Raw genomic sequence first — 10,766 nt, 5'->3', positions numbered from 1 at the left:
CTTTTTTGGCTCCAGGGATGGTCAGGAGGGCTGTATCGGACACAGACGTGTGGTTTGGGTGAGCAGTGCCATCACCTAACCGTGGGCCACAGGGCTTGAGTTGGCACCGGGCACTGGGGCCAGCGTGGGGCCGGGCTCAGCTCCTGCTCCAGCGGACAGGTGTTAATTGTAGCCAGTGGCTGATGTCCGGCCCAAACAGAAAGGAGAGGAGAACATCGCATCCTCCCCAGCCCCACCAACCCTCCCTCTCCCTTTCCATCCTCTCCCGACCACGCCGACAGCCTGGCCTTGAGCGCAGGCGAAGGCACAGCAGGCATCACCGCTGGGAAGGAAAACACGGAGCAGTTCCGATGCATGGTTTTTATTGACTTTTTTTTTTTTAAAAAAAGTTGTTTTAAGACAGTTGTGTGCAGAAGTACCCACGTACACAGAGGCTACGGGTGAAGCCACCCGCCTGCTCCGAGCCCTAGGTCAGAGCACTGGCCTCCCCCTCTCCTGGCGCGGCGGGAGGCGATGGGCGCTCGGTCAGGCACCGCGTGGTGAAGACGACCTCTGCTAGGTGGGCGAGCCCGGGCATCTCCCTGCTCCCTGCCTGCCCCTCTGCCCACTGCTCCTCTATGTACGCTCCGGTGGTGCTCGGCCGTGCCACGCTGGCAGCCCCCTCCCCGCTGGAGAAACGGAAGCGGTCGCAAGCCCTAGCGGGACAGCTTAAATTAAAAATAATAATTAAAAAAAAAAAAAAAGGAAACAGGGAAGGAAGTTAGCAATAAAAATAATAACTCTCAGGGCAGCAAGGAGCCGCAAGCACGCCCTTGGCCAGATGCTGGCACCGTGCTGCCGGTGAGTTTGGTACCCGGCGTCTGTGCTCGCTCCGTGATTGTCTGGCCTGGCCCTGCTCAGCCGGGACAGGAGCTGGTCCAGCATCGCCACACTAGATTTGGCCTCCGTGGCCACCAGTGTGGTGGCCTGGGTGCATCCCCATCTCCCCAGCAGCACTTGCCCAGGTAAGATCTGGCGCGGCACAAGGAGGGAAGCAGGGACGGCTGCCAGATCCTTTGGCCAAGCCCCTGCCGCCGGTGCGGGAGTGGGCACAGCCTGGCATAGCCGACGGGAGATAGTCAAGGCACTCGTTGTTGCTCGTGGTTTTGTTTTTTCATTTTTCTTCCCCTATAAAAAAGCCAAACAACCAGCCCACGAAGGTGGAGGCTGGGGCTCGCCACAACCTGCCTCCGCGTCCCAGGGAGAGGAGCAGGGTGCTTGTGCCAGGGTGGCACCACTCCTACCGAAACCTGCCACAAAACTTAGTTTTAAAGCCCCATGGACAGAAAAGACGAAGGTCCCCAGCCCAGGAGATGCTCAGTGCCCGCTCCAGGCGACCTGAACCCTCATGTTTCATGATTGTAGAGAGAAACCTCCGGAAAAAAAAAAGAAACCCCTGGAAAACAACCAAACCGAAGCAGAGAAACAGGTAAGAGGCTGCTACAGAAAAGCCAGATACAAAAGGGTAAAAAAAAAACAACCAACCAACTCCAAGCCCAAAATAAATCCAATGGTGATTGTTCCTCAAATAACTATTGCAACCAGGCGGTGCGGGCAGGGCTTCCTTGGCACTGCGGGGCTTTGCCATCATGCCAGGCGCCCACTGCCGTCACCAGCTGCGCAGGTGGAGGGTCCCCCTCGGGGGGCCCTTTTCCATGATTGCCTTTTCCTTGAGCTTTCCAGCATCTCTTAAAAAAAAACGAACACCAAACCCCACCCGCCTGATTAACCCAAAGAAAGCGGTTTTAATTACACCTCTGGGGAGGCAGTTTCCTTCTGCATCTCCCCGGGCCGTGCCCTGGGGCAGCCCATCCAGCCCGAAAAGCCCCGGCGACCCCGAGGGCACCGGCTGCACCAAACTGGTGTCAACCAAACCCGCCCCCGCCACAAACGGAGCAAAGACTTTGGGATTTCAGCTTCTCACCAGAGCTGTCTGTTTATAGCAACGCAAAAGCCAAAGCACGGTTCATTCCCCCTCTAAAGCTACCTCTAATCTGATTTTTTTTTTTTTTTCCCAGCCCTAAAGCGAAGGGAATTCTCATCTCCTTCCCTCTGGCAGGGCCGGACCCGCTGCTGCATCCCGCATCCCTCCAGCATCCGGTGAGCAAGCCTGGCCGGAGGGACCGGGCTGCCGCTCCTGCAGCTTCCTCAGCTGCCTGTTGCCTGGTTGCTCCCGAAATCCATCCTACCCTTCCTGCATCCTCAGGTAGAGGAGCCGGAGATGCCCAGGGCTCCTCTCGACCCCCCGGCCCGGCTGCGCCGGCGGCCGCCAGCCTGCAGCGGAGCATCGGCGACGGTCGGCTTCCCGCGGCTGCCGCTTCCCCGCGATGGCTCCGAACGCTCGCGGCCGCGCCGGGATCTGCCTCCGTGCCGGGAGCCTTCCCTGGGGAAGCGACGGCAGCGGCTGCCCCAAGTAGGTAAAAATTAAAAAAAAAAATATCAAACTAAAGGAAGAAAGAAGCAGCTGGTTCCACTGGCGAGGCTGCTCAGCCGCGGCCTCTCCGTCGGCCGGACACGGTGCTTGGGTGCTTCCCAGATTCCCCCGGCATGGCCGGGGGGGGTTGGTGGGATTTTTGTCTTGTTTTAAAAAGAGCAGCATTTGGTTTGACTGTAAAGAGACGCGAGGCGGAGCCCCCGCCGCCCGCTCCGTCGCTGATTGTGTTCACAAATCCTCCCTCAGCTGGGTTCCTTAATAATAATTATAATAATAATAATTAAAAAAAAAAAAAAAAGCAAAACGTCTCCTTTAGCTCTGAACCTGATTGGCTGCTGGAGGCACCAAATATCGCCGGGGGGTGGCTCCGCCGGCGGCGCGAGGCCGCGCTGCCCACCTGGCGCTCGTCGCCCGAGGCTGCCGGGGAGCCCCTCGCCCTCTGCCCCGCGGGCAGCCGGCACCCGGCCGGCGCCGGGGAGCCGGAGGAGGCGCAGCCAGCCCTCAGTTTCCCCGGTAAACCTCGATCTTGCTGGTTTTGGCCAGCATGTCGATGATGTGCGCCTCGAAGTCGGCGTCGTGAACCCCCGTCTTCCGGAACTCCCCGGCGTAGCGGTTGTTCTCCCAGTAGTGGTGCCAGTTGCCCCGGCTGTCGGCGCCGAACCCGAAGACGTTCACCTGCAGGGAGGAGGAGGAGGAGGAGAGTGAGCCAGCCCTGACCCCCCCGCCAAGCTGAGGACCCCCTCGGCTGCCGGCGGGGGAATTTCGCACCGTGCCGACGGCATCAGTCCCTCTGCTGCTGCTCAAGGGTGCCCGTCACCGTGGCGGTGGGCAACCTGAGTGAGCGAAACTGCTGCGGTTGGACCCGAAGAAGCCACCTCCCTCCTCAACCCTGCAAGGATCAGCATCCCACCAAACCCACCCATGCACCCCACGGCAACCGGGACCCCGCGGCCCGGAGGAGGACCCCGAGGAGCCATCACCCACCTCGTCGCAAACGTGGAGGGCGAAGAAGAGCACCAGCATGCCGGTGGAGGGGTAGCGCCCGTGGTGCTCCGTCCAGCGGTCGTGAATGTACTTGAAGAAGGCAGGATTGTAGATCTGCACCTGGGAGGACGGGCTGGGGTCAGCACCAGAGCCCGTTGGCACCCCGGGAAGGAGCACCAAGACGTGCACAGAGACCTCGGGGGAAGACGGGGTGCCGGGGGGCCGTGGCGGAACGGGTGCCGATGGCAGCGGTAGGGATGAGCCCCCTCCTTACCTTTTCTTTGTCCACCCGCAGAAAAGGCTTCACAGGTGCATATGTGCTGGGAAAAACAGTGGAGAGGCAGGTGAGTTCCCGGCGGTCCTGCACCCCACCAACCCCAGCCCCAGCTGCCGAGGAACCGGCGCCGGGGGATGCTCCGGGAGAGAGGAACCGATGAATCCCCACCGTTCCTGGCGGAGCTGCCCCAGCAGTAGGTGAGTGGCCAGGCTGGTGCTGCCAGTGCCCACTGGGTACTTACAACCTGATCTGGCCAGTGGAGAGGGCACTGGCGATCCAGAGCAGGTCCAGGGTTTTGAAGGGCACCAGCACGAAGCTGACGTTGGCGGGCAGGTTCTTGGCACTCTCGGGGTACATGAAGTGGTGCGTGGTCCGACCGCCCACATCACGCTCGAAACCCACCGTGGGCGCCTGGTTCATCCTGGGGAGAGAGCGGGGAAGGTGATACCCTCCTCCCAGCCACACTGTCACTTGCAGATGACATGGGTGTTCCCCCTGAGCTGCTGAATGCCACAGAGGAGCAGTTACCCAGCCCGCAGATGCTCCGGGTGCTGGGATGAGCCGAGGGTTCCCCCCAGCCAGTCCGGCGGAGGCGGCAGGGCCAAATCCGCTCCCGCCCATCCCAGCACCTGGTGGGACTCACCGCATGACAAAGTCGTGCCCGTCGATCTCTGGCCCGTAGCCAGAGCCACGCAGGTTGCCCGAGTTGCCGACCACGGCGCAGCGGCGGCAGCGGTTTGGGTCTCGGGAGCGGTAGGGATCCTCGCCTGGCACGAGCTGGAAGAGCTTGGTCAGGACCTCATGGGTGTTGTGAGACTTGAACTGGGGCTGCAGCATCTGTGGGGGAAGAAGAGGGTGGGGTCATCAGCCAACGACCCCCTCCTTGCTGGCAGCGGAGAAAGCCGTGCCCATCAAGCCAGAGCACGCGGCTGGGGGACCCGGGGTGGGAGACATGCCTCCCCCCTCCCCTCTCTCACCATCCACCACCTCTGGACGTCGGGCGGCAGGTCCATGTTCTCCTTGGTCCATACTGGGGAGATGGTGCCGTCGTAGCGGCCATCAAACCAGTCAGCAGCGCCAGCCTCCTCGGCTGGGCAGCGGCGGCAGGTGCAGCCCCGGGGGTACGGGCCCCCCTTGCTGAGCCGCTGCATGCCCGCATAGCCAGGCACCAGCTTCACCCGGTGAATGCCGCCCAGCCCGCCAGGGTCCAGGTAGGCGATGCTGTGGTGGGAGTAGGTGAAGAGGAGGGACATGACGAAGACGAGCAGGAAGGCGGTCGAGAGGAAGCAGAAGCGCAACGAGCACTTCATGGTCGGCGGGCGGCTGAATCGGGAAGGGCACCCGCTCCGGCATAGGGCTCCGGCATAGGGCACGGGATGGCGTCAGCTGGCCAGTGAGGTTCCCTGCGGGACCGAGAGCTTTAAATCGCCATCGCGGCGGCGGGGGACACGCAGGGTTCCCGTCAGCCGCCGCGCCAGGCTCCTACCTGCCGGGCTGCAGCTTTCCATCCGCGTGGTCCGGCCGCGGCGAGGGCCCCCGGCGGCTCCACGTGCCGGGCAGAAAGCAGCCGCGGCTGACCACGGGGGTCTGGCACAGCTCGGCTCAGCACACCAGCCTCAGCCGTGGCACTGCGCCTCGGCAGCTCCTCCAGGTCCCAGCCCCGGCTGGCTCTCAGTGGCGACGGTTCTCATCGTCTCCAGGCTTTAGCTGATCCGTTGGCACGCTGCCCGCCGCTGCTGGCTTGGGGACATGGCTGTGACGATACTGGCCTGGAGTGGGAAGGAGCGGATGGCGGGTTAGGGGACGGTGACACGCGTGGCGGAGCTGGGGGGACCAAAGAGTTTCTTTATTCCCCATTGAGCTTTGCAAAATGCCACCGGCGCGGGGCTGCGGGGGACGAGCCATCCCCAAATGGGACGGAGATGCCAGTGTCGCCCGTCCGTGCTGGCTCCTCACTGGGGCAGCCCTGGCTGTGCCCTCTGCCAGACACAGGCTCAGCCATGAACTCGCCTCCGGAGCCCAACAAGCAGCTCCTTTCCGTAGGCTCGAGCCTCTGTCTCCATCAAGCCACAAGCAGCCCCTCCAAAACCCTCTTTGCTGTCATGCTGGCCAGGAAACGGCCGTTTCTCAGCCTGATGGGCACCCCAGGTCCTGCCGCCGCTGGCTGCGGCCCCCTGCCCCACGTGGCAGCGTCCCTCGGGAAGGTCACCCGCTCGCTCGTGATCCCGGTGGGTAAAAATAGCCAGGGCAGAGGTGCCGGCGCCTGCGCCCGGGGAGGGACGGGAGGAGCGGCCGAGCCCCCCGAGCTGGGAGGGGCAAGCCCAGACCCCACTCCTCAGCTTAAAAAACAAACAACAAAAAGCTGAAAAATCCCCTTTTAACACAGGGGCAGGATCCAGCACCCCAGGGGGGTGGAGATGTGAACCCTATGGAGATGGTCAGATGGGCGGAGATGCTTTTTGAGGTGGGGGATGCCAGGGCAGGACCCCTCCAAGGCTAAACCCTGCGGCAGCATCACCTCTGCAGCTCAGCCCTGGCCCCAGTTAGGGCAGTGGCGATGCTAATTAGGAGCTGGTGGTCACCAGGATGCCTTTTTCCTACAAAAAAAAAAAAAAAAAAACATCATCCAGAAGACACCAGCTTTCTTACCGCGGACAGGGGCTGCTGAGAACCCCAAAAAGCTCCTTGCTAGGATGAGGGGGGGATAGGTGAAAAAAAATCCCCCCCAGCTCATCACGCTGCTGGTACTGACAGCTCCTGCCCAAATCATTAACCCTCGGATAAATATTTGTCCGAGCCACGACGGCCTTGAAAGAAAAGAGCCAGAAAAAAAAATCGGGATTGTTGGCCAAGTATTTTTCCCCGGCTCAAGGTGAGGTGGGGGGGGGTTGGGGGTTTTAATACAGCTACACGGCACGTGTGCGGCCAGCGAGCGGCTGCCACCAGTGTCTTGGGTGGCTGCCGGCGGGAAAAGCCGGGGTGGTGGTGAAACGGAGCGTTTGCGTCCAGGGGAATCTGGGATCAAGCCAGTAAAAAGCTATAAACCCCCCCAGATGCAGGGTTTTGGAAGTAAAAGGGTGATTTTAGGCTCTTTTTCTAGCCGCCACGCGGTGGGGACATGCTTAGGATGGGCTGATCCCTCTTCCCGTGCTCCCGTCACTCCCTGTCCCACGAGGCTTTTTAAAGGCTGAAGGAAATTGGTTCCCACGTGCCGGCGGTATTTTCATTCCCGGTGAAAGAGACAGGGGAAAAAAATCCCTTTCCAGCACTGCGGCCCAGCCTGGCTCCTGCCTGCTACATCCCAGTCCCACTGGCATCTGGAGCAGGGAAAAATCCCCATTTTCCAGCCCGGCTCACGCACGTTAAAGCATCCTTAAATTCCAGCGGCTTATTTGAGTCACGGCTTTCCTCGCAGGGCTGGCGGCTGTTGTCATCACATGGATCCTCACGGACCCCGACATCCATAACATCCCAGCATTATCCAGTCCCTCCCTGCCCGCTTCCCAAAGGCAAAGCCAACCCTGCCAGCCAGGGGCATGGCCGGGGCTCTTTGCACCAGGTTTTAATGTTTTCTTCTTAAAATCACAGGAGATTTGGGGAATTTCTTCCGTGGGGAGCAAGCCCAGCGGCTCAGCGATTCCATTAAACACCCTCCGGTTCCCAAATCATTCCCAGGTCTCCTCACTCGCCTCCTGAAGACCGGGCGCTCATCAAAAGTGAGTTTCTCTTTGATTGTGCGAGTTAACGAGGCGAGGTGATTAAAAGGGCCTGGCAAATTGCTCCACTGCTTTTACAGTTGGATGATTTTTTTTTCCCCAATCATTTCGGGATGAGTCCCAGAGCGATGCCTCCGCCCCTTCCCCATCGGCCGTAACGCCATCAAGCACATCCCCATCAGCTTTTTTTTTGGTCTTTTCGGCTTTGTTTGCTCATTTCTAAGACATCCTGAGGTTGTCGGCACCCGTTTCCTTGCTGGTAAATGATGGGGAAGGAGCCGACACTGGGAAGTGGGATCTCACCCCGCCTGGGTGGGGAGCAGAGGGGCAGAGGCACTGGCTGCTGCTCATGCCGGAGATGAAAATTCCCCTGGGAAATGCACCCCTGGGCATCCAGGTGCCACAGTCCCACGGTCCTCTTGTCACCTCTGCCACCACCCAGTTCACCGGGTGCCCGAGCAGCACCCAGCTTTTGCAGGTGGAGGAGTGGGAAGTGCACAGGGATCCCCCCCACCCCATCCCTCCTGCAGTCACGGGTGGAAAAAAACAGATTTAGGGTGGTTTTTGTTTTCTATATGGAAAGGAGCAGATAGGAGTTGAGTCTTCTCCCACCTCCTCCAGCCCGAGGCAGAAAGAATCACTGAGCGGTGACCTGTCCTTCTTTCAGGCCGGGCTTCAGCCAGCAGGATTCCTACAAAAAAATCCATAAAACCGCTCAAATTTGCTTTTTTCCATGGCCTGAGCGGCTGCCCGAGGTCGTGGTCCCCCCCTTCGGCGCCGTTCAGCCGGGGAGCGTGCCGACGAGCGCGTCAGCTCGTGTTAGCTCGGCGGGGGCACGGCGAGCGGGAACGTGCCGGGGGCAGCGCGGGAGGGGACGATACTCCCGTCTTTCCGCATTACTTGGTTGCCGAAGCCAAACCCAGAGCCGGCGGGAAAAGCACGGCTCATGGAAACGGTCCGCGTCGTGGCTTAGCCCGGCCGGCAACCAAAGGCCACGCAGCCGCTCGCTCGCCCTCCCCCAGCCCCAGGGGATGGGGAAGGGAATTAAAGGGGGAAAGGGAAGGAGACCCGTGGGCTGAGGTAAAAATAAATTCATAATATAAAATAATATATAAATATATATGTATCTATAATGCTAATAATAGACACAAGTGACGGACAGTGTAATTGCTCACCCTTCGCTGACCAACACCTGTCCCGTCCCGGCAAACGATTCTGAAAAAGTCCCGACACCGTGATCCCAGATGAGTGAGAGGCCCGGAAAAAAGGAACACGCAAGAGAGAAATCCGAGAGCCAGAGAGAGAGAGATCCCTCGGAACAGAGTCCCAGAAGAGCAAAGGCCCTTCTTCCCGGCTAACCCGATCTTCATAGCGGGCGTGACGCTGCACGATACGGCATAGACCGTTGGCCAATCTAACCCTCAACCCCAAGTCCAAGGTTAAATCCTAAGGGCAGTTGGGGGCCCCTTGTCCCAGCCGTGCTCCCCCCCAGCCTGTTGTGCTCCTGCACGCTGGCAAAAACCCGGGAACCCAGAAAGTCCTTGAGGTCTCAGCACCAACTATAAACACCAGTGCGTTATCAACGTTCTTCTGATAACAAACCCCAGAGTAAATCCCAAACACAGAGCTATTCCAGCTGCTAGAAAGAAAAACTCTGTCTCAGCCAAACCCAGGACAGTCCTTTCCTGGATCGTGTTTTTTCCCCAGCAGCAGGATGGCAGAGGGGGCAGGGAGCGACCCCAGCGTTGGTGCATGGGTGTTATCTCCCCGCCGATAAGCGATGCCGCGAAGGACCAACCGGCGGCTGCCAGGCACCAGGTGTTTCCAGGAGAAGCCAATTTCACCGGTTAAGCCATCGTTGCGCCCAGCAAGGACCTGGTAACTCATTCTTCAGCCTTTTAATTAATCATATTCTTATCAGCCAGCTCAATCAGCTAATGGAGCCGAGGTAATTGGGTTTCCCGCCCTTTAAACCCCCCTCGCACCCCTGCCTGGCAAGTTCAGCATTTCCTCGCTCCCGGCATCCGGAGGGGTTATTTCAGGTTCATCCCTCAGTGCTGGGATGGGGCCAGGAAAGTGTGTGGGAGGCCAAATCGCCGGCACGGAGCTGGGACGGAGCCAGCCACTGCCGAAGCCATTTCCTACGGGATTTGGGGGCGCAGGGGAGGTCCCGACAGTGGGAAAGCTCCGAAAGGATACTCCCACCCTTGCCGGTGGATGGGGCTTGCAGGGATTGCTCCAGCAGCATCAGCTCAACCATGGCGTAACAGGGACCAGGGCAATGCTGGGTGTGGGGGGCTTTGGCTGTGGAGCCCATCTGGCCTTCCTCCCCCCAAACTCCCCCCCCCCAGCGACAGAAGCAGCCGAGGCAGCCGCCCGCCCCCGCAGCTCACACGCACGGACTCATTGGGCCGGCCGAGCCACGTGCGCCAGCCCACGCCACCGGTGCCCCCGTCCCCGAGAAGGGATGCAGCTCGGCCATCCGCCAGCACTGCTTCCCCCCCCCGGCTCCCCACAGCCCCCTGGCTCTCCCTGGGCTGCTGTGGGGAAGAGGGGACCCCATAGCCCCTGCACCCCGGGGGGGTGATAAGGCCAAGGCCACGCTCACTGCATGGCAGGGACAGGCGAGGAGGGGAGGGGGGCTCGCCGCTCAGCCTGATACAGGGGGGACACTCTGCCCCCCCAGCCCCGAATTCCTGGAGAGACGGTCAGAGCCGAGGGGCTGGGGCGAAGCTGGGGCACATGGGACCCACCCTGCACTTTGCTGTCCCCCTCCTTGGCGCTCAGCAGCTCCAGGAGTGGGAGATGGTGGAAACCCAAAGGCTTTCGAGGGCTGGTTGGTGGGCGCTGTGTCCCAAAGCCCCTCCTTTTTGTCCCCCCCAGGACACAGCCCGAGCAGAGAACTGCAAACTCAGTGCACGCAACGAGGTCGCTGGGGTTTGCTCTGCTTGCGGGCGGCGCTGAGAGGCCACCGGCCTCGTTAGGAAAATTGTACCGACCAGGTTTCATCACAGGGATGTTACAAAAGGCCCCCCCCGGCCAGAGGCCACCAATCCCAGCACAGCCCAGTTACTGCTGGAGATTCCCATTCAACGTAAAATTAGAGCAGCTCCGCCGCCGACGGAACCTGGCTTCTCCTCTCCTCTCGCTGGGGCTCTGCTCGGACACTTTGCATTTTCCTAATTAGCCCAATTACCGCTGCAGATCAAAAGTCCCTCGCTGGGGACGCGGTGGCACCCGGAGCGAAGGGACCGCGGGTTGCTCCGGTTTCCCCGGAGCGACTGTTGCGGGGGTTATTTTAGAGCCCCGGCAAAGA

General features: G+C 60.5%; 1 protein-coding gene across 1 annotated transcript; it reads right to left on the bottom strand.

The window, feature by feature from the left end:
* Positions 1 to 2,974: 2,974 nt before the first annotated feature.
* On the bottom strand, positions 2,975 to 5,044 carry ST3GAL2 (ST3 beta-galactoside alpha-2,3-sialyltransferase 2). The gene is made up of 6 exons (XM_086620963.1): positions 4,712 to 5,044; positions 4,378 to 4,571; positions 3,976 to 4,155; positions 3,732 to 3,777; positions 3,458 to 3,577; positions 2,975 to 3,148 (listed from the first exon to the last, which is right to left on the bottom strand). The coding sequence occupies exons 1-6, from the start codon at positions 5,042 to 5,044 to the stop codon at positions 2,975 to 2,977; spliced, it is 1,047 nt and encodes a 348-aa protein (XP_086477089.1).
* Between the last annotated feature and the right edge of the window lie 5,722 nt (positions 5,045 to 10,766).

Source organism: Tauraco erythrolophus, chromosome 15 (genome assembly GCF_009769465.1).
Source record: "Tauraco erythrolophus isolate bTauEry1 chromosome 15, bTauEry1.pri, whole genome shotgun sequence".
Taxonomy (NCBI): domain Eukaryota; kingdom Metazoa; phylum Chordata; class Aves; order Musophagiformes; family Musophagidae; genus Tauraco; species Tauraco erythrolophus.
This window is presented reverse-complemented; position numbering and strand designations above follow the sequence as displayed.